The sequence below is a fragment of the Nothobranchius furzeri genome, chromosome 6 (assembly GCF_043380555.1).
Source record: "Nothobranchius furzeri strain GRZ-AD chromosome 6, NfurGRZ-RIMD1, whole genome shotgun sequence".
Lineage (NCBI taxonomy): Eukaryota > Metazoa > Chordata > Actinopteri > Cyprinodontiformes > Nothobranchiidae > Nothobranchius > Nothobranchius furzeri.
In genome coordinates, this window is record NC_091746.1 from 49,833,540 (window position 1) to 49,857,074 (window position 23,535).

At 42.5% G+C, this 23,535-nt stretch overlaps 1 protein-coding gene across 5 annotated transcripts in view; it reads left to right on the forward strand.

Annotated features, from left to right (window-relative positions):
- The window catches only part of strbp (spermatid perinuclear RNA binding protein), a 141,879-nt gene extending 127,404 nt beyond the window's left edge, over positions 1-14,475 (forward strand). For 4 of the 5 annotated variants that reach the window (XM_070552278.1, XM_070552277.1, XM_070552279.1 and 1 more), the window contains exons 10-19: positions 46-143; positions 1,981-2,086; positions 2,669-2,752; positions 3,972-4,180; positions 6,805-6,957; positions 7,232-7,366; positions 7,767-7,907; positions 8,197-8,326; positions 8,829-8,882; positions 14,154-14,475. In XM_070552278.1, the coding sequence (XP_070408379.1) occupies positions 46-143; positions 1,981-2,086; positions 2,669-2,752; positions 3,972-4,180; positions 6,805-6,957; positions 7,232-7,366; positions 7,767-7,907; positions 8,197-8,326; positions 8,829-8,882; positions 14,154-14,248 (1,205 nt within the window). In that variant the 3' untranslated portion in view covers positions 14,249-14,475. Of the gene's footprint in view, positions 1-45; positions 144-1,980; positions 2,087-2,668; positions 2,753-3,971; positions 4,181-6,804; positions 6,958-7,231; positions 7,367-7,766; positions 7,908-8,196; positions 8,327-8,828; positions 8,883-10,847; positions 11,356-14,153 lie in introns of those variants that run through there. The other variant, XM_070552281.1, reaches the window with a different exon arrangement.
- Positions 14,476-23,535: the final 9,060 nt, after the last annotated feature.

Below are 23,535 nucleotides of genomic sequence, written 5' to 3' on the forward strand. Positions count from 1 at the left end.
TTGTGAAATAATGTTTTACCTTCTGTAACATCCCTCCTTTTCTAGGTGGTCCAGGTCTGCACGACCCATGTGAGAAAGAGCCCACAGATACTCTAGCCAGCATGAGCCACCAGCAGGCTGAGGGCATCACCTTTAGTGCACAGGTACACACACACACACACACACACACACACCTACACACACACACACTATACAGCTTTTAGAGACAGTGCTGTTATCCAATCCTCACCCTGAGCTGTCACACTGAAAATAAATAAGCAACATGACAATTACCAGAAAGAAAGACCTCAGCACCACACACACACACACATACACACACACACACACACACACACACACACACACACACACACACACACACACACACACACACACACACACACACACACACTTTTAAGCTGTGTTCGTGCATGTCCTCCACAAAGAGCTGTGTGGTGTTGCATTTTAAAGATTGGTGTGGGAAACTATTGCCATTGCGAGCCATAAATCCATCTCTGACACCCTCAGGACAGTGGTTACGTGCGTGCGTGCGTGCGTGCGTGTGTGCGTTTGTGTACGTGCGTGCATGCGTGTGTGTGTACGCTCTGACACTGGCTCTCAGGCCTGTCTTCTCACACACACATACACTCGGCCGAGCAGGGCAGCCTCTGAGCTGCATGGCTTAGTGAATCCTGCCGTCCATTTCCTTTGAAGGCAGGCTGAACGAGGCTGGAATGTCAATGGGGATAATTGTATTGAGGCAGATACACCAGCAGATAGGAGCTGCTCCGTCAATGAGCTACACCAAGCATCATGAATATCCAACACCTTCTGCCTCTAATGGGTTTAATTTAGCACAGCCCTTGTGCACCGTCTGATCTCATCTCTTAAGATCAAGGACGGTCTTTAACACGCCCATCAGTTGATCGGGTGATCATTTGTCTTAGATATGAATAAAAACTTACTTTTCCCTTCTTGAATACAGTTTTGTAATCCACTCGTGTTTATAAAAATGTCTCAAATAAACATGTTATCTTTTTGGAACATGAGCAGCAGAGCATAAGCTCGAGTATTCAAGCCTAAACTCACAATTGTCACCTGCTTGGTTCTGGAAAAGAGCATCTTTACCTCTTTTAAGAAGACTGTTATATTTTTATTCACATGTAGGTCTTCTGTGTCTTTCACATTTTCTTCTTTTACTTGTCAATTTTTAGCACATTTGCTTAACTAGCCAAAGCAGCTGCCTTCCAGTCTGCTGTAATCTGCTCAGAAAACCTGCTTTTGCTGAATTTTATATGTCTTGGCTAAAAGCAAAACATGGCGGATGTGGCGTGAGAACTCAAGACACCAGCCTTTTCCTTTTACTTCTGGTTTAGACGTGGACCTGTGAGGTTTCATTAGCAGCTCTCAGCAGACTCCTCCGATAATCATAGACACCAAACATAATCAACGCTTCCTCATTTTCACCGGGCCAACTTGTTAATCAGAACAAACCAAGCCTTTCACCAGGGAGGTGTCAGAGGGACAGAGGTTAAATTAGAGCGCGTCAGACAGATGCAGCAGGAATGAACGTTATGGAAAAGGTTAGAGTGGTGCTTTTACACCAAGAAACCAATGATGAGATGATCAGAATATGAAGCAGCTCGTCAGAGAAAGTCAGTGATAAATCTAGCGAAGTTAAAATAAGTCAAATGTTTTACGATTGTGCTTAAATCACACCGAGGGTGTTTCTCAGTCTGGAAGACTAGCATGCTGTAAAAAGTAGGTCTGCCATGTCTAAAAATAACTTCCCAAACTTTTTTTTACTTTAGGCTTCATTTTTTAACTGAAACAAAACATAGAAGCAGAGATGAATTAATGAATGATCAACTCTGAAGCACCCTGCTAAATCTCTGGATTTAATTGTGAAGTTTAATGTTTAGCCTGTTGCTGTTAAATCTGTTATTTTTTATCAGCTGTCTTTTGTTTTTCTTGTCCTGGTTGTGTTTTTGCATTCGACAGCACGCTCTCAGACTCATGGCATTTGGACAGATCTACAAGGTCTTAGAGATGGAGCCTCTTCCCTCAAATAAACCATCACAGAAATACCCCTGGTCTGACAAAGAAGGTGTGTATCCATCGTCCCCCTCTCCTCGTCTCTCTTTCACTTCAGTCTGTCCGTCTGCCTCTTTTTATCACGTAGATACTTTAAAATACCCGGGTTAAGACACAATGTTCGGGTCACTCGACAACGTGACCCTTCTTGTTGAATTAGGTGTTTTTCTGCAGCATCAGTAAAGCTGAAGGACCACTCAGCAACAATACACTCTTAACTTCATGATTTTTTTTGTCACAGCAAGGACTCCCTAGCCATGGTGAAATGTGTGCGTTAGGTTTCTGCTTTAGCTGGTATCAGAGGAAAACTGGCTCCTTTTCTAAGTGATTCTAATGGAAACCCCACAGAAGCTTTGGGATTTCATGACTCTGACACAGAAAAGTGCCAGAGCGTTTGCCATTAAGGCAGAAGAGGAGATGGTGCTGTGCATCTTCTGTGTTGGTCTGCATGTCCTCATCTCATCGTTGCCTCTCGCTCTCATTTTGTTTGACTTTGGAGGCGTTGCCTCCCCGTGCTGCCGTCGTGCCTTTGTGCCTCTGCATAAACTCACCTAAACAGATTGATGAGAGATGATTCTGTGTCCTGCTCCTTCAGGTTTAGGTCTGAAGAGGCCGTATGAAGACGGGACGATGGATGACAAGGACCTCATCAAGAAGATGAAGAGAAATCTTAGAAAAGGTTTGAAAAATGAGAAAAGTGTTGGTAAAGACGCATGTGCATGCTGAAAATCTAGGTTGTTGGATGTTTTCATGTATAATCTTACGTAATTTGATTGGCTGTGACTCGCTGAGGTGGAGGAAGACATTATTTGTTGCTCTGTTTCTTTTCGCCCTGTCTGTGTTTTCTGATGTCTTTGTCTTCCGCTTTCTACTTTCTTTCATCCCCGGCGGCAGATCGATAATATGGATTGCTAACATTTTAGCAGGCCACCCAACCATCCCCAGCTCGTTCTTTATACAAGCAGATTAACAACATCTTATGGATGCAAAGAAACCTTTCTGAATATTGACAAACAGAAAAAGAAGGGCTGAATGAGGAAGAAGAGATGGAGGCATCGTTGTTCAGCAGACTGAAACCCATTAGGGGCGACGGTGGCTCAGGGGTTAGGAGTTCGCCCTGTAATCAGTGGGTTGTGGGTTTAAACCCAGGCTCCATCAGTGCAGTCGTTGTGTCTTTGGGCAAGAAACAGAAGGACCAGTGGCACCTCGCTTCTGTCAGTTGAGGCTAAAGTTGGCTTATAACCATCAGTGTGTGAATGGGTGGCTGTAGAGTAAAGCACTTTGGAGTCTTCTGTCTCAGAAAGGTGCTACTGTAGCGTTACACTTTACAGCATAAAGACTGCATATTTAATTATGACAAATAAGATGTGATGACTCCATATAAATAAGAAATATCAACCTGATTGATCTTTGAATGTTTAACCAGAAGAGCTTAGGATTCTCTGCTTGTTCAGGGACCAAAAACACGCTTCGTATTAATTCAGGCAGAGTCAAGTATATAGTTAAAAGGAATTTTATTATTTCCTAAACTAATGATTATACATGACAAGCTATGAATAATGGCATGTGATGGAGTGTGTGGTGATGTAATGTGTTCACTTTTCATTCAGAGTGTGGAATCCAGCAGTCTGAGATAAGTTTGACAATCTCGTCTTCATGGACTGTCAACAAGCACTGCAGAATCTTCTGGGTGCTAGAAGATAGAATAGAAAATCCACCTAGATAGTGGAATTATGTCTGTAGATGACCGGTCACTATGTAAGTCAGTATATAGGTCAAAAATGACCCTTTTCTGGACGTTACACTACACCAGCACGGGTCATTTGTCATCATTACAGAAGCTGCTTTATTCTGTAAATAATCTATCACCCCTCACAAACTCTCCCGTCTCCTCTCAGTCCTCGACAGTAAAGCCATAGACTCCAACCAGCCAATGAATGCCCTGATGCGCCTGAACCAGATCCGACCAGGGCTGCAGTACCGCCTGCTGTCTCAGTCAGGGCCCGTCCACGCTCCAGTCTTCACCATGTCTGTGGACCTGGACGGAACCAATTATGAAGCATCTGGGTCCTCCAAGAAGACCGCCAAGCTCCACGTGGCCGTCAAGGTAGAAAACCAGGGAAGGGAAGCCTGTCCTCCTGTCTACATTTCTGTTTTTATGATTGTTGTCTGAATGAAAGAATGAAATATCATCTTTGTATCAAGTACTAAACTCTTCACTTTATAATAGGGAACAAGCTTTCATTTGGATGTTTGTCTCATTCCATCTTTCCACATTAACTCCAGTTTGAACAGATTTGTTTGTGTGCTGCTAAAATAACAGCCTTGATTTTGTCTTCTCGTAATATAAATCAGTGTTTTTTATACTTCAGGACCCCCCTGCACACGTCCAAGACAAGCCAGGACCCCTAATCACTGTTCTGCCCACATACACACATTAAAGGGGATTCATTAAACACTCTACAGAGTTATAACTTTTAGACAATGCTTCAGGTATACAGTTGGGTGTGTTATTGGGATTTTATAAATGTAATTTTTACAAAAATTATCTCGTTAACTTCACAACCTCAGCACAGATAAAATTGTGGGGACCCCCTGCAATCTTGAGGAGACCCCTTGGGTGGTCACAGACTTAAAAACAGTCTTAAAAACAGATGCAGACTTTGGTGAAGCAATGATGTCTTGATGTTTTGTTGTGAGAAACTGGGACTTTACAAATACTCCAGTGTTTGGAGGACTGTCTCACAGTCAATGTAGACATTTTGTCCACACAGAGGGTCTTTTGGACATTTTGAAGCCACTCTCAGTGACTCAAAAACAGAAAAAAAATAAGATCAACTGTACAAGTAACTGAGACTAACAAGACTGATTACACTGCTATTGTCAGAATAAAGCTAGCTCACCATCTGTAGTAACAGCTTGGGTACAAGAGTAAGGGAGGAAGATTTTAAACCTAAATATTCATACTAGTACATTTTTAAAACAAGAAGAAGGCAGCTTAGATTGTTCAACCACCTGAACCCCCCCCCCCCCCCCCCTCTTGTTTTTCCTTCCTGTGTGTTTTTGAGGTTGGTAAATCTGTAATCCCAAAGTGGTCCACAGAGCAACGATAATCCGCTCGCCGTTCCCATAAAAGGCTCTTTCTGCTTGTCTTTTCCTATTTTCTTTTCTCCGTCTCGCTCACTTCCTTTCTCCTGAGTTTTCACCTCTTCATCTCTCTTTCCTTTCACACACGGTCAACCGAGTGACTGGTTCAGTAGCTGTGACACAATCTCTCATTTGATTCAGAAATGTTTCATTCTGACTTTTTTCTGTACTTGGAGATTAAGAAGTGCTATTATGTTGGTCAAATTGACCTGTTTTTGCTCTTAGTTGTTAAAATCAAAACAAAGTAATTTCACTGGACCTTCATTATAATGTTTTTGGTTGTTTTTCAATTCATTTCAAAGATACTTTATTAATCCCAGAGGGAAATTAGAGTTTCAGTACACACAATTCTGAGATCAGACATACATACATAGACATAGACACATGACAGGAATTGGTGACTGTGGTCATTCGCAACCCGGGTCGCGCTACCTTAATTGAGATCAGAGGGTTTACAGGAGGATTGGGTCAGGTGGAGGAAAAAAAAGGCACTTCAGAGTTACCCTCCACAGGGAGGGCAGCTTTGCTATGCAAAAATCACCTCAGACAGGAATGCAACAGACTTCAGACATTACACAACATAAGTGTCCACTAGGTGGGGTGGGAGGGTTGGGGACTCTCCACACGTCGGTAAATGCAGCCGCGATAAGCAGCGCTCGTCACCTCAGTCTGGACAGGGGGAAGAGGTCGTTGGGTTTGGAGGGCACAGTGACTCCTGGAACAATTCAGCGGCCTTCACCGCTTGCAGTCCCGCCCAGGCTGAGATAGGGAGACAGAGTTGCCATGGCGACTGCAGCATTCCACATTTCTTCTGGGTGGGGGTATTCGTTTCAGCCTCACAGGCTCACAGGCACCAGATTCAGATAAGAACTTGTTTTGGGGCCAGACAGAGATAATTTCTTCTCTGTCTTAAAGTTCTGCTGGTCCTCAACCTCTCAAAATCCAATAATGGTGTAAATTAATCTATCCCAATCTGTGCTGATTCGTCCACTCGCTCCTTGATGGCATCCATCTTTTGTGCCAATGCTTGAATCTCTGCCAAAGTTCCAAGCTTACGACTCATCTCGACAATTATATGAGTCTGTGCATTCACAGCGCAGTGTAATCCATCCCTGAGCTCCGGGAAAGGGCCAGTATTCCTCGACAGCTCGTTAATTTTCCGGTAAGCCAGGTAACCTCCCAGGCGAAAAAGCAGGAAACCTGACACCAACACCACGAATATCCAGACGTCTTCAGAATCCTCTACAGACAGCTGAGATAAGCAGATCAGGTTCCACTGTTTCCAGGAGTCCATGATGTGCCCAACTGGATCTGTCCCAGAGGGGCACCCGGGAGCCCCTTCTCCCATTCTCATTGTTGAGAAAATTTTGTCAATCGTGTTGATACCAGCTGACCAGGTCAATTTTTAATTATTTCCAGTTTCCTGAAAAAAATGTAGAAGCGCCGTACACCCAAAGACACACAGAGCCTTGGGGATAAGATGGGGAGGAGAGGAGGAAAAAAGCGTCTGTACTCTCCAAGAGCCGGAAGAAGAAAATATATAAGTGGTTGCATACTGGAAAAACTTCATCATCCTTTTTCCAGGTTCTCCAGGCGATGGGCTACCCGACAGGCTTCGACTCAGATCTGGACCCGATGAGCTCAGATGAGAAGTCAGACAGCGAGGGGAAGAGCGAGACATCTTCACACTCTAGCAATAACCCAACTCACTCCTCAGACGGCTCCAACACGCTGGAGGTGAGGACCGGGAAACGTGTGCTCACATATTCAAACATGTCACCCTGAAGCAAGTATCATCAGTGCGCTCTAAATTAAAAGGTGTTCATTGTAAGCAGCTTTATGCAAAGACACCCAAGATGTTCTTAGATCTCAGCTGTCGTGTTCTGCTAACTCCACACCAGTGACATTCTTTGGCATTTCACACTTCATCCCCCAAGTTCCCCGCCAGCTGTGAGTTTTCCTAATAAAACACTCAAAAGCCCATTAAAGAAGGGACTTTTTACCCCCTCAGGTGCGAACTCAGGGTCCCATACTGACAGCGAGCGGGAAGAATCCCGTCATGGAGCTCAACGAGAAGCGACGGGGCCTCAAATATGAGCTGATCTCTGAGAGCGGCGGCAGCCACGACAAACGCTTTGTCATGGAGGTGAGAATGTCTGCGGGTTTGTTTCTGTCTGGTCACACAAATGTGTACTCGAGCCAGAGGGAGTCATCGACACACAGTGGCTAAAACACACAATCAGAAGCAGGCTGATCACCCAGCAGCTTGGTTCCTGAGGCAGGTCTGCTCTCTGTGGGGTGTGCTGTTTTCCAACACGCCTGGCCGCTCCATTGCTCAGCTGAGTGATTAGCAGGTCTGGCTGACAGCAGGGCATTATTAAACAAGCTGTCCTGCTCAGAGAATCTCCTCTGCCTGAGTTGATGGCACATAAACACCTTCTAGGCTGCTTTAGATGCAGCAGGATGTTGCGTAAAACAGTGAGAAGATGGGCCTTTCGTATGGATGTGGATCAGTATTCAACACTTTCTGTGTGTTTGCTTGTCAGGTTGAGGTTGACGGGCAGAAGTTTCGTGGGGCAGGCCCCAACAAAAAGGTAGCAAAGGCCAGCGCCGCTCTAGCAGCTCTGGAAAAACTCTTCTCTGGTCCCAACGCAGCGGCAAATAAGAAGAAGAAGATCTTACCTCAGGTGAGGAGACAGACTTAAACTACGCATACTTGAAACATCGACCCCGCTCTAAAGTGACAAACCTTCACTCCATCTTTCATGTGTGGCCTTTGAGGGTCAGAAAAGATTTTATGTAAACAAAACTTCTCCACCCTGTCCACTCATCAGGAACCAATGTGTGCTTTGCTGTTATCGACACCTTTTCGGTTTTTGTCGACATGCATGTACACATGCGGGCGCATGGCCGTGCTTTACGTGCTGCGTCAGCCGTATTTGATATCTGACACACACACCTGTGTTCTGTGTTCAGACTAAAGGAGCTCTGGCCGCTGCCGCAGCAGCATCGGCTGTAGCAGCACAGGTGGCGAGAGGAAGAGGGAGAGCAGCACTAGCGAGAGGAGCTTTCGTCAGTGCCGCTGCACCTGGATACGTCACACCAGGTAGTAAATACGTTTAACGAACGAGTGCATAGGATAATATAAATGCACCTATTAATTAATTTTAAGTAGTTATTTGTTTGAGACAGTTGGCTTAAATATATTTTTGTCACAGTGGCAGATCCAGGATTTTCCTGTGTGTGGGCCATCAAAGGGCACTGCCCCTAGAACCGCCAATGTTTAGTTGTATCTCTCCTTCAGACTTAAGTTTTAGATGCTTTGCTCATTTCTCTGAGATGATTAAACATCTGATCTGTTCCTGCAGCTGTTTTGGACACATCCCAAATGTCCCACAGCATCCTGCAGCACATGTAAATGTAGAGCAGCCTACTCTACAAATCCTGTTTATCCTGGTTTCATTATTTTAAGGAGTGCAGTATCTGCTCAGATGGCTTTAATGAACCAGCATCTGTCTGCTGCGGTGGAGTTTCAGACTGAATACACAGAGATGTTGAAATCAAACCCGTACAGGATTGAATTAGACCCTGTAACCTCTCCCCAACAGGCTTTGGCACACCGTACGGCTACAGCCCTGCCGCAGCAGCTGCTCCTGCATACGGTACGTGCTTCTCCCCTCATCCTTTCACCTTCCTTTTCCCATGAGCGACCTTCCTCCCGTCCTAACCATTCCTGGGTAGATTAATGAGTCTGCAGTAACTTTTACTCTGTTACATCTGCAATCCCTTCTCTATGAAGCTGTTTTTGCAGGTTTTGTGCCTTTTCTCACACTTGATTTGAAAAATATACAAACCTTAAAATGCTGGCTCACCTCTCGATGTGACTAATTGTCCTCTAACCTTTCATGGATTGCTCCTCCATGCTTATATGTTTAATACTTTGACTTTGGACTGCCCTTTGTCTCAAACTCTGATTTAAAATCGAACAAAATCAGTTTTGTGCTTAATTATTTGATTTGGTTTTTACACTTTCTTCCAAAAGCCTCTGACTCATTACCTAAAACAATCACATATTAGTTGAACAGAAACTGTGCAGGTTTGTTACGTCCTCTCTGAGCTTCAAAAACACATTCAGGGTGTTTACAGGCTCAAGTCTTTAAGGTGTTAAAGTCCGGTCTGTCCATCTCAGTTTCACATGGTCGAATGTACCTCAACAGACTGGGCCTTGTCTGGTTTGTGTACACACGAGGTGTTCAGAGGCCTCTGTGTCCGTGCCTCATCCGTGGGTTTGAAAGGGTCTTATGTGCTCAGAGGAACTGGACCCAGGCTCCAAGCAGGCATTTGCGACGCTCTCTCGAGAATCCCAACAGCTCCGAGTATCAAGCGCTGCTCAGTTTGTTTGTGTTTATGTGAACTGGAGGCTGAGTTAGCTCAAGGTGTTTAATTTTCTTAGAATTCACAGTTTTTAACGGAATTAGTGAAGATTCAGATAATGTTTAGTGTTTTGCTTTACAGCTGATGGCTGAAGCACAAAGTAAATAAATAGGTGAATGAATGTCCTTAGCTGAGGTGAAAAATGGCGTCTGGCGACGGCACAAACATCTTTTTAAAGAAGAAAGGCTTTTAGCGCTTCTTCTTGTTGTGGTTTTAAAGACGTATCCATATCATTTAGAACAGAGGAAAGAGTCGCAGCAAACTCCGCTTCAGTCTTCGTTGTTTATGAGAAACTGAGCATTGCGGTGTGTGACGTACGCTGCTCAGCGCTGATTGGCTCGTTTAGAATTCTCTGGGGGTGGGCTTATTTGAACAGAAGAGTTCCCAGTTCCAATGCTTGTTGGAAACATGGGGCTGGCTGGTCAGGCTAACTTTCTCCTCTGGCTGAGTTCTCCGTACTGAAACAGGTGCACTGGAGCTTTTTTCCCCAGAGTACGACTTACAAGGCAATCATCCCTACTAGAGACCACTGCAAACGGGTCAAAAATATGAGTGAAGTACCTCTTTAAAAGTGGCAATCTGACCCTGCTCCAGAGACGAGAACAAAGACGTTACTACTCTGGGATATTCTCCAGAATATTTATATTGTTTTTTAACATTTCTCGTTTTGTTTTGTCTTAAATGCAAACATTAGAACCTAAAACATGAAATATCCCATCAGATGGATCACGCTACAGCACAGACCTTTGATTTAATTTGTACTTTGGTCATTTTGATGTTATTCTTCTTCCTCATATTGGTGTATAAGATCTGTGGCTGTGGGTTGATCACCTTTAAATAACGACTAGTGTCTGCATGTTTCTGTTTGTCTTTATTTTGCTGCTTTTATGAGCTTGGTTTCTATTTTACCTTTAAAGATGGAGAAAGATCTTTAAACGCAGCTTCTTACGTTGCCATATTTCACTAAAAATTACAGCAAAATCACTTTTTAAGACATTCACTCATTTCTTTTCCTTCCATTAAACTGCACAAATGCCACCTCCTGCATCCTGCCTGCTCCCTCCTCCCCCTCTCTGGGAGGATGCTTTTCTGCTGCTGCCAGGTGTTTGTTGAACATAGTTTGTGTGCATAGAGTCTTTTGGGTTATTTTGCTGCCCAGCACTCATGCAGAGCTTCTCATGTCTCCCCTCTAGGTTTACCCAAGAGAATGCTTCTGTTGCCTGTCATGAAAGTGCCCGCCTACCCCGTCCCCCACTACTTCTTTTAGCGCAGGACACACACACACACACACACACACCAAATGCAGACAGCTTTTTGTTTCGTTTTCTAGAATGGAAACACATTTTGTTTTGGTTTTTTGTACTTTTGTTTATCTTTTTTTTTCTACACTCTCAGTGATGGGGAAAAGATGAAGACTTCTAGGATCATTTGTTTTCTAACTGTTTAAAAAACTTTTTAAAATCTGCAGGTTCTTTAAAAAACTTGAAGGATGTGTACTGTGAAATGTGTTACCTCAGTCTTTGAGTCTAAATTATATATGGAGCTTTTATTCATGCTTTGCTGAGAGGAGGATATTCTTTGCAATAGATCACATGACACACATTTTCTGTGTATAAAGAAAGTAATAATGTGAGCTGTGTGAAAGATGTACAGGAAGAAATCAATGATGCTGAAAAAAGAATAAAGTTTAGCTCAAACGCTGCCTGTTGTATATCTGATTTCAACAGGAACCTTTAGTTCTTCTCTGCAGTGATGATTTAAATCTGAAAATGCAGTTCTGGATTCCACCTTCCTGAATATAATGTCAGCACTTTTCAGGCCGTCCCTTTGACCTGCAGCTCATAGATATTTAGAGCAAAGAGCCTGAAGACGAGAGGTGAATTTAAAACGCTCCTGTGAGATCCTCGATCCCATGTTCAGCTGCACAAAATGAAGCTACCTCTGTGCGGCATGTGGATTCATTTTTGGCAGCTACCAGGAGTACGCCGTAAACCATACAGAGTGTTTGTATCATGTGAGGGAGCGCATCGGTGCAGATGTAGAAACACGGTTAACCCTGTAACTGTCTGATTGACATGAATCCATCTAAGCGCATGTTGCTCGTAATGTTTTGAAGTTGCTGGTTCATTTTTTCAGCATCATTGCTGCACATGTTGTGTTAGCTCATGTTTTTATTTCCTCTCTTGGACCTGTAACCTAAACCACAGAAGTCTGGGTGGATAAGTTTGTCCTCAGTGCTCATTATGAAACGTTAGCGGTGAGACGACCCGACATTAAAACGGCCCTGCACCAGAGCGAATAAAGGACGCGCTCAGCAGAAAAGTCAAAGGTCAGAGCCAGCAGAGGCACGGTCATGCTGGCCTCTACATCACGTGTTTTCCATCCAGCCAGCGAGAGATAAACCTCTGAGGACGTCTCTATGATTACGGCTGTGAGGCGCAGCCATTGGATGAGAGGATCCAGAGTCTTGTCCAATGGTTGGTTAAGCTCCACTCAGTTTTATCTGTCTTCACCTTAACTTTTCTTCAGTCTGTCTTGGCTGAAGATGATTTTCCACCTGCTCTTTAATTTTCTTCTGCTTCTTTTGATGTGATTTGAAATAAACACCAGAGTTTTTATCTCTTTAAGCTTTTGTGGCTGAAGTTCCAAAGTGACACACTCATTTCTCCTGCCGCGTGTTAAAACTTGTTTCCTTTCTGCGAGCTGAGTATAATGAGTGTTTAACATGGACTCTATCGCAGTTTGAGCTGATAAACTCAGATTATTAATGAGCTTTTGTCCTGGCTTAACCGGAGAGATTTTAGAGTTGTTAAAGATGACCTGAAACGCTATAATCCTTTTATTATTTTTATTTTTTGTTGTGTAAACTTTATGGGTATCCTTCTGTATCCTGTTGAACCACCGTGGAAAAAGAATGTCTGATTTTCATTAGTTACATTTATTTATTTATTTATTTTTGTCCATTTCAAGTTATTTCAGTTGTTTTATAGTCTTAGTTTAGTATAGCAGCTGAACATTAGTGCTTTATAGCTCTTCCATTATTAATGTTACTTAGTGCGGTATTAAGCATTAATAAACAATGGGTCCTTTGTTAATGTTCCCAGCATTGATAACTATTAGGTGTCTTTAAGGTTAGGTCGGGGGTCTGCTTAGTAATGCAGTACATACTATGGTTGAGCAGATGTTAATACTTTAATATTTTATTAATGCTTAAAAATACAAAGAGTAATGTTATTAAAGGGACCTTTATCGTAAAGTGTTACCAGTACCTTTGGGCAAGAGAGCTGTCAGGTGAAACCATAAATTTGTTATACTGATGGTTCATTTTTAGGATTGATGTTAAATAGATCTCCTTCTGCTTTAGGACAGCAGACCAGATCTCAGTTTGATCAGAAATGTTTCAGGTTAGAAATAAAACACAAGTCACCATGAAAAACCGATCTCAAGCTACTGAACAGTGAAGTTTGAATGTTACTAATAAATACTGTTGCTTTTCATTTAATGAAATCCAGACAAGGTTGTAATAATTCTGTTTATCGTGGGATTCATGAAGCTTGTAGTCTGCATTTTTGTTCAATTATTTCTACCTGAAACTAAAATAAGAAAAGAATAAGTTGTTAGGAACATATATAGCTAACGTAAACTAAAAACAAAAGTGAAATGAGCTAGTAGCTGCTTGTTTTTAGATAACAGATTTTCTTCATGAATATAATTGTAGTGAACTTGAGAATTGAGGTGGAGCTCCTCTGCCCTACTGGTTGTACATGGAATTACAACTATTCTAACCAACCCTGCTGCAGGCTGCTGACAACGAGTTAACACAAGCAAACTGATATCAGATACACTATGAAGTAAAAAGATCCACACTGGTGGAAAAAACATATTGCGTACAAGCCCAGTTACAATAAAGCCAGGTCACCATCAGTCTGTGATTTTGTAACCTCCTTTAGCTGCCTCAAACAAGTGTAGGCCATGCCGATGTTCAATCTGGTTTTAGCGCTTTGCTTCACTTCCAACTCTAAAAAATGCAAAAAATATATATATAGCAAAACTCTTTTTTTCTTCTGCCTCTTTTTACTGAAAGTCAGAAACCAAAAAGCTAACTGCTAGCCTTTATAGCTACCAGCACAGTAAACAGCAATTGCCGTAAAGCAGGCAGAGTAGAGACCTCCCACTAGGGCAGTGTTTCCCAACCCTTAAATGAATGATTGTTTATCAGGCCTCTGCAGCACTTGGTGTCCTCCTGAGGAGCCTGTGTAAATCAGGTGTGCTGAACATGCAGGTCAGTGTGGCCTGAGAACCAGGGTTGGGAATCACTGCACTAGTGAACCTAGTGCAGTTTCTGGTCAGCAGAAGGCTACGGAGGACTGTTTGAAAGCAATAGCTTAAAATGTTAAAAACTCTTTGGTGTTGCTTTAAAAGAAAAAAGAAAAAAAATCCTCAGATCTTGCACTAATCAGTTCTCTCTCTCTCTCTAATGCTCCCCCACCCCCCTGCAGGTGGTCTGTTCATTGACAATCCTTTCTACCAGCCGCGAACCATCGCTCCTTTCATCATCCATCTGGGTCCTCAGGATCTTTTCTCTGACTTCTAAAGGCAGGAAGCTGCTGGACACACTCGCCACACTTACATTTCTCCTCACACACCCACTGTTTTTTGGGTCTGTGTGAGAGTGGGCCTCCTGTCTGATCCCACAGATGGATTCACTTCGATTTGACCGCTGCATACACGTTCTCACCTGCTGACCGAGAGCCACGGCACCCTTCTCTCTCTCCCCTTAACCCTCCCCCTCTCCCTGCTTTCTCTTCTCTGTGCCCAGATTTTCCTCCTCAGAGGAGAGCAGATTTACACAAAGCAATACTCTGGTTTTATGAGGCACGTTCAGTGGGCGACTGTGCGAGAAGGAGCTGGACTTTTGGGGTTTTTTCAAATAGCAATACACCTGAACTCGTCTTTTAGAGAACATGTGAATGTCCGACGGAGGTTTTCTCAACACAGAGTTGCAATAGCTGAATCTGATTGTATATTCATCTTACGTGTGTGTATGTGTGGCTTTACCATGACTATATACACATCTAATATGGTGTATTTCTATAACAGTGTGTTGACAATAATATACAATGATGTACGTATGTAAATACTCTATAAATTATAATTATTGTTATAAAATATTTTAGAATTCTAAAGTAAAATGTAACTGTACTATCACAGCATAGCTTTCTTCCAGTTTTATAAACACTGAGCAATTGAAGCTAGTTCTAGAAGATGCAATATTATCTTTGGTATTCTTAATAACCTGTGCTAGTAGAGTATTGATGCTTCCTACTGTCCTTCCTTCCTGGTTCCCTCTGTCTTTGATGTCTATCTGAGCCTTTCTGAGCACGCTCTCTGCTGCCTGGGGTTTGTTTACACGGACCAGGACCAGAAGGGCGCTCCCTTCTAAACACACTCGTATGACCCAATCACACACTCTTTACCTGTCGGAAAGCACATTTTTCTATAGTCTCACTGCTGGCAGGGAAAACTGTCATCATTGTGTGTGTGTGTGTGTGTGTGTGTGCGTGCATGTGTGTGCGCGTGTGCGTGCGAGCGTGCACGCGCTTGTGAGAGAGACTGAGGTTTGTGTATGCGCTCTTCAATCTGCCGATAATGGACACACACACACACAGAGCAACTGTGAGCTTCACTCTGCTCATCTTACAGGGTCCAATAGCACAGCTCCTCTCTCTCTCTCTCTCTCTCTCTGTCTCTCTCTCTCTCTCTGTCTCTCTCTCTCTCTCTCTCTCTCTCTCTCTCTCTCTCTCTCTCTCTCTCTCTCTCTCGCACACACACATCAATGGGAGTTGATGTCCGTAAAGTTTGTTTTCCAGAGAGAAATTTTGCAGCTCAGACTGAAAACTCAATCCTGCTTCCTACACTCTTGATCTCATGTTGCCTGAGATAAAAAATAATTGCATCAGATACTTACACAAACTTTAGTGAAGTGTAGAAACAAAGAAGTTAAATCCCATATTTGCCTTCAAAAGTGTAAAATGGAAACGTTGCCGTTAGATTGTTAGCTAAGAGTGTTTTCTGTGGATATTTCTGACTCAAGCCATCTGTCCTCCATCTCAGAGGCTCTCAGAGGTCTTCATCTGTGCTCTGGGCAGTTAGGACCATCAAGTCCAGAACTCTTCTGGTCTTCTTTATGCTGAAGATGGCTCTCAGAGACGTAGGCAGCAGGATAAAATTCATAGCACTGATTGAATTCCTCAAACCTCAGACTCGAGCCACAGAAACCACTGTATCACTTGTTATTGTCTCATTTGAACTCATCTAGCTATATTTTCTGTTTTCATGCAATCGTGAGTCTTTTGGTGTTACGTTGGACATCTGGCATGTGGGCTGCCATTCCTCCATGAAGACCATTTCTGGTCAGACGTTTCCAGATAAATGTACCTGGATCTCTGAAGCTTATGACACTGCTGCACATCCATGAGCGGTCCTTCATCAGCTTGCGCTGCTGCTCCACCTCTGCTCCTCGTGTTTTTCTCCTGATGGTAACATCACCCTGAATTCTCTGTCGCACCTCACTGGCAGAGCTTTGCTGCTCCTCGTCCAAATTCAAACCTCTTCTGTTTAACTTTGAGTCAGTTTCAGCCCACGTGTGAGAATGAAGGCCATCACCACCTCTTTGGTTTGATGGAATAATCAAACTCTTAATTAAAGGTACAAAGTATTATTTGTGCAAGTGAATCAAATACTGGTCACACCTTTTCTCAGTAACATTTTGATCCCGTTGACTGAAACATTTGAGCAGATTTATGGTGTTTACATTTTTCCAAGAGCTCTTTTTCTCTGTTTCTCATTTCTGTGTTCTAACGTGAAACAGACGTCACTCAGCAAAGGAAAAACTGTTGGGAATGTGCATCAGATGGGAATGATTCTCGTCCCGTTCACCCTAAACTGGGCACCAGTTTTATATTTACTGAGCTGTAACTGAACAGGAATGACATCTGAGGAGCAGATGATTTACACACCAAGCTTTGAAAGCTAGTTTTTCCACACGAGAAGTTAAATATGAGCTACAGTCTGTGATGAAACCGTGCACTCAGTAGATTTCTGATCTTCAAAGTTTTTCGTTACTTTCCTGGAGAGACGAGGTCACACAATAACGGTTTCAGAGAGTGAGAGACTAGATAATTAGAGACTTTCATTACATTGACGAACAAATCTGGATCTCTCGTTCTGTCTGTTTGCTCTCATGTGGAATTTACATGCAGGTGGAATATATCGTTTTGTTAAAAACAGACCTCCATCAGCTGAGCCCCCTCCTCCCTCTGCCCCAGATGGCCCACATTAATAAGGCAGACAGTCATACCTCAGTGAGCCATTTCCCCTCAGACCCAACAGACTTGTAGGAGGAGTCCCCCTGACTGCTGACCCCGTCCCCTCCGTGTTTCGGTTGTTGGACGGCGCGCAGATCAAACAGTGGGAGCCAGAGATGCACGGCCGGTGTAAAACTGGCACAGGCGGTCCGGTGGGAACATGCAGGACGAGGCTCTTCCGCAGTCAGAGACCGGGTTCATTTACTTTGGAGGTTCCAAGTGTTTTTCTCTTTACAGGAACTGGGACAAAACCAGACTTTGCATTAGAATTACTCTGTTTCGACTCGTTTGTCCAAAAACAATGGATGAAAATGAGCAAAAACCATCTTTAAAGACTTCTCCATGTAAACATGGAATGATGTGAATTAAATCATTTTAATGGATACTTTGCAACTTTTTCATGTTTTTAAATAAATGTTGATAGTGTGTGCTAATATGACCCTTTACAGGGTTAATGAAAGGCCACCCAGCTCTTATCGCTCCCTGGGCAACGTCACAGTTGTCGGTTAGACTTATAAAAAATTGAGCTGACATACCTGGCGATGCAGTCTGCTTCCGTCAAGTTTCCTGCATGTTTTAGATCATGAACCCAGCTGATTTGTTTAATTTAAGGATGAACCTCTCCTGTGGACACTACATAAGGCTGAGGAAATATTTCAGCTGTTAGATTAAGGTGTTAAAAAGACGACGTACAGTGAGGAGATACGTTTTGCTTTCAGCTCTACAAACGGACACTAGAGGGTGCTAAAAGCGACCCTAGCCTAGTTCCTCTTTCATTACCATAGCCCAATGAAGATGGATAATGGTGTGTGTTCAACTGGTTTAAGTCAACAGCTTCCATCTCAAAGTGTAGTTATTTATAATTATTTCTATAAGCATCAGTTTCACACCACATGATTTTAGCTGCATTCTGTGGATTTCGCAGCACAAAGCAGAAGTGGCTGTTGGTTTAGCAACAGAGGCTCAACGTTCATTCGGTGAAGAATAAGATTGCTTTTCTTTATTTTTATTGGATAAAACAAGCAGTTTTTAGGAAAACCCTAACCCACATGAGCAGTTTCAGGAAAACAATGAGCTTAAATGCTCCTGTTTTCAGAGATCTGTGCATGGGGTCGTTGGAGTCTCCTTGCTCAAAAAAATCTCTTCTGTTGCGAGTGGAAAACATGAAACCTGATTTTCAGATATTTTAATTGATCTGTTTTTAAGAACTCAAATGTCCCACAGAACGCTGATTCATCAGGTCTTGGGGGGGGGGGGGATAGATCTTTTCAGAGCTGTCACTTGTCCACCACTCATGCTGGACCGAGACCATTTGGACAGACTTGTCTCGTGTTGATGATCATCACAGTTGTTTTTGCAGTACATGCTCCTGATTTGTTGACAATATTCCCACTCTGGTGCTCTCAAACATCCTCAATGTAAACATTCATAGACGGTTTCCCAAACACCCTTTCGGCGTCCATTCAGCAAACACCACCACTTGCACATCTACAAAGCACAAGCTGCATACAAGCAATACACCTGCATGCCGTACTCAGGGCCACCTGACACAAACACATTTATGCCAACACACACACACACACACACAAGCACACTCATAATCAAGTGTAAATACTCAAGCACATTGAAGCGGTGTGATATTCTTTGCTCTGTAGATTGTATATTTGTGTCCAGTGTGAGTCACAAGTGATTGGAACTTGTTTTTGCTTGAGGAAGCGAGCCATGAATAGCTGAGAACACACACACACCCCAAACCTGCTCTGTTATGGTGCTTTACGAGGAGCTGTCTGTAGCGCTGTACATAATGGGTCTCTGCTGGGAGGAGCGTGCTCATGCAGGAGCTGCAGATGGTTGCAGAACCAATAGGGCGAGTTTCCAAAAGCCCATCTTTGTGAAGCTTGCAAACAAGCTCTTGATGCAGAGATGCTTTCACAGAATCAGGTACGTTTTTTTTTCTGCACAATGAGATCCACCCAGACACCAAAGAGTGTAAAAGCCCTCGCTGCACAAATCTTATCAATCAGTAATTTTATGTCTGAGTGAACAGAAAAGAGTTTTAGAGTAGCTGAAGAAACACCCAGAAGGTCTCTGCAGAGCTGCAGAAATAGATTCCTGCTCCTGTTCCCATGAATGTAGCAAAGCTAACAGCTGAACACATCTTTCTCTCTAAGTGTAAGTGTGTGTGTGTGTGTGTGTGTGTGTGTGTGTGTGTGTGTGTGTGTGTGTGTGTGTGTGTGTGTGTGTGTGTGTGTGTGTGTGTGTGTGTGTGTGTGTGTGTGTGTGTGTGTGTGTGTGTGTGTGTGTGTGTCCATGTGCACACAGACATATCGCTATCACATCCAGCATGTCGTTGCATACTTCCTGGTCCACTGATTGTTGAAGCCGCCCTGATAACTGATCAAAGCATTTTGGTTGGGAATGTACACTGTTGCTGTAGTGATTGTTAAGTAGAATGTATTTACTCATAAAGTAAACTTGCTTTTTTGTAGAGAAGCATATAAACAGAATATATATGGTTAAATACACACATATATATAAACATGTATTTATCTTTTCAACTGCCTGTGTGAGGGTTGCTTTGGGCGCATCTTCCCCGTTTATATAAGTTTCCCTCGTCTTTATTGCAGGTTTACAGACGTAGTGTCTTATGAGTGTTTAGTTTGTTTCCTGTAAATATCTTTTTTATTTTGAACACAAGGGGGATTAAAAGAGACTGTTTTACGATGCTGCCTTTAATTTTATTTATGTGATACCTGTTCACAGAATCAAAGGTTGTACCTGTTACATGTTAGTCGGGCCGCTGGCGATAAATTTCGAGGATCATTTGAATTTGATGTGTTTTGATCAGTAGCAACATTCACTGCAGTGATGATCAGTGGTTGTCGCTGTTCCCGACATAACATGCTTGAAGAAAAAACTGAAAATAAACCTGAGACAGTGCTGAAACTCTCCACTGGTGTCTGTTTAAATGGATGTAAGTGTTGATCAAGTGTTGTTAAATCAGCAAACAATTGCAAATATCAGCCAAAGATGACCAGAGTTGAAGCAAAATGTTTTCTCTTACTGAAGCAACAAATGTAAACCAACCTGGTCATGTGTGGAACAGTATTTGTACCTAAACTTCATAAATGGCCACTACGCTTTGGTGCAATAAAGCATTTGTGATAACTGCTGAATCTCTCATCGCTCTGGACGAAGTTTTTCCCCAATCATCGATAAAAACAACTAGGTTTAATTCTGCCACATTGGAGGGCTTTCCACAGCATGAACAGGATCATGTTTAAGGTCAAAGGTCAGAAATACTGCGTCAGGATTGCTCACTACAGAGTTGTACAAAGTGCAAGTCCTGAAGCAGCAAAGCAGCTCCAGACCATCACACTACCACTTCCATGTTTAACATTTTCTCTTCAATACAGTGTTAGTTTTACACCACACCTTCCAGAAAATTCCACTTTTATTTTGTAAGTTTACAGAATATTTTCCCGAAAGTCTCAGTACTGGCAAACGTGAGATGAGTGTTTGCTGTGGAAGTCTCCCATTTTTGCCCTAAAAGGTGTTTCCACTGTGAACCTCAGGGTAAATTTACAGCAACTGCCCAGCATGCGTGCGTCTCCACTTGACCGGGATGGCCGAACGGCCATTTTCGGGAACCTTTTGAATACCTAATCAGGGGAAGGTACTCGGAATGGCCTGGTGAAGAAGCTGAGCTGAACTTTTGGTTACCTCATGCTGACAGTTGTATCTCCGTAGGAAATGACGTCATCAGACGTCCAATAAACCGGCATTAGTTGCTTGTGAAGCAGAATGGAAGCAAAAGAAAATGAACACAGAGTGTGCTGCTTAAAAATTGCTGACACTGTATAACATGGCCGAATCCTCCTAGAACGATTTAAAAGTGACAATGTGAGAATGTAAACTACAATGTGTAGTTTACCATTAATCTTTGGGTATATCCATTGAAACGTTGTAAATGAATTAAAAGATGCACAGCTGTTGAAAAATATTGGTGGTTTCATAACATAACCATACAAATCTTGGTCTAAAACACATGGGAGCGGGTCCAAGTCTCTGGGCGGTGCCATATTGGATGCCATGTTTCCTTCTACAGAAGCCTGTGAGGACAGAATACATCTACTAATTTGCAACAAATGGTTCAAATCTTTCAGTATTAATAAACGTTCTTTTACACATTTACCTCTTCACTCATTGCAAGTGATGGAAGGCAATCTGATGTTTTATTGGAGGTTGCACTCTCAAGGATTTTTGACCCTAATGGCCATCTGTTGGCAATGTCTTATTTGAACGCAAAAATAATGCTGACTTGCAATGATTTAGGTATCTACAGCCCCTTATCGCACTGCCACTTTAATTCACGGGGCTTTGTTGACTCAAAGAGCGCTGTAAAAACAAATGTTCTTCTGGCCATTGAATGCCACATTTGACATCACACAGCTACTCTCATCCTATGAATGGATTCAATTGTCAACTTTGGCTGGCATTGAAAATGTTTTTGCTCATCTGTAAAATACTCGAGGCTCACCAACAGCCTTAGTTCATAATTATCATAAAAACATGCTAAGACATACAGTGGTGTTCTCTTCCTTAATAAGAAGTCAAGATGGCTGTTACATAAACTAAAGAGCACAAAACTTAAACATGCACAGACATAAATACTACTACAATGATGATGGTTAATCAGCAAAAATATTGTTTAAATTAATGAATTCATGACAAATACTTGAAATTTTGATTGACAATTTTTCATTAAAACTTTTTTTTATAATAATTAGGGTAAGGGTCCTATGTGCCCATTTAAAAATGTAAATCCAATCTCTCAGCATTAGTCTGTTTGCCCAGAACGTTGATTTATTTCCACTAAAATCCAAACATTTTGACCGTGCCAATAACTGTGTCATTACGAGTTAAGGTCATGGCCGGTAATTGGCACGTTTGTGTAAGAGTTTTAGCACACGGCGCTTCATCCATACCAGCCGTCAGTCTTCTTTAGAGCAGCACCGCTGATGGCTGAGTCTCTGCCGAGGATCCTGTGACATCTCCAGCATTCACCAGCATCAGCACACAGACACAACTGCCAGTCATCCTGCAGGGACCTGAGCATCACTCTGTGGCTCCCAGTTTTTCAGAGGAGCAGCAACAGAGAAGAAAAAAAACTCACAACTTTGTCTGATGGGTGAGAAAACAGGACAGACGGGAGGAAACTTGAGCCCACCAGATGACACATCCTGTCAAATGAAGCCCTGCAGAGTATCAGTAGATTGGGTCAAATGAGATGGATTTGTGTGGATTTGTTCATTTTTAAGACCAAACATGATGTGTTTACATTCAAACTTAGAGCAGCAGCTTCAGGATTTGGTTTCACTAAAAAGTACTCAGAAAATTAGGTGATAATATAACGTTTTGGTGGTAGAAACGGTGTCGCCTCCTCCTGTTACATTCCTCAATCGGAGTTAGGGACACTAATCTGGGAAGCTAATCGGACACCGAAGGCATCTGCTCGCTCAGTGCAGAGTTGCATGCTGCTGGGCTATAAATGACCAGGAACTGCTGACATCTTTCTTACTGATGACCCATATTGAGTTGCAGCTGGAAACAGGAAACTCCAGTTAACTCACAAATCAGATTAATTTGACACAACTCTCCTCCTTGGCAAGTTGACACCAACATCAGGGCCTCTGTGAGATTTAACGAGGCTCGCAAAACTAAACTAATGTTAATAATAGCTGGGAGTGTTTAAAACGTGACACTTGTTTTAAAAAGCAGAACTGTCAGTAAGCTGCTAGTGCTAGAATAGATCATTGAGTGTATTTTTGTAAAACTATTAAAACTGGTCATTTTAGTTTTCAATTCTAAAAATATTCTGAATTTTGCATCAGACAAAAATACCACATGTCAACTTACATAAAACAAAAAAGAAAACAACTAACCAGAGTTAGTTGTGGTGTTCCTCAGGGCTCTGGACTCAGCCCAGTTTTGTTTTCTGTATTCTCGCTCTATTTTCATGATGTTGCTCACTTATTTATCATTGAAGTCATTTAGTTAAACAGCAGGCTTGATCCAAGGACATTATGACCTGTGTGACCCTCAATGTTACCTTTCCTAGTCCTCAAAACACTTGATTTCTAATCACACAATTACTTTTGACAACTTGTCATTAGTGTTTTGAGGCTACTGTAAGAAACATTTGTGTTATTTTTGACAAATACCTGTTTTAAACTAGAACATTTGTTGTTCCTAGACCTGGTTGCAGTGCAGAAATGTTATTTTGTATGTCTTGCTGTTCTGGAGTCAGCCTCCAGTTTGGGTACCAAACACACAAACACATTTCATGCCGCCTTCTTTCCAATTTTTTATTTAGAATAGCTGTTTTTTTTTCTGTTGTTTCCTGTTTGCCTCATTACAATGACTGATTTTATGTTTTCCTGTCAGTCTGCTTTAGAACTTTTTCACAGTTTTTTTTCTCATGTCCACATCTGATTTGCTAAATGCAGAAAAA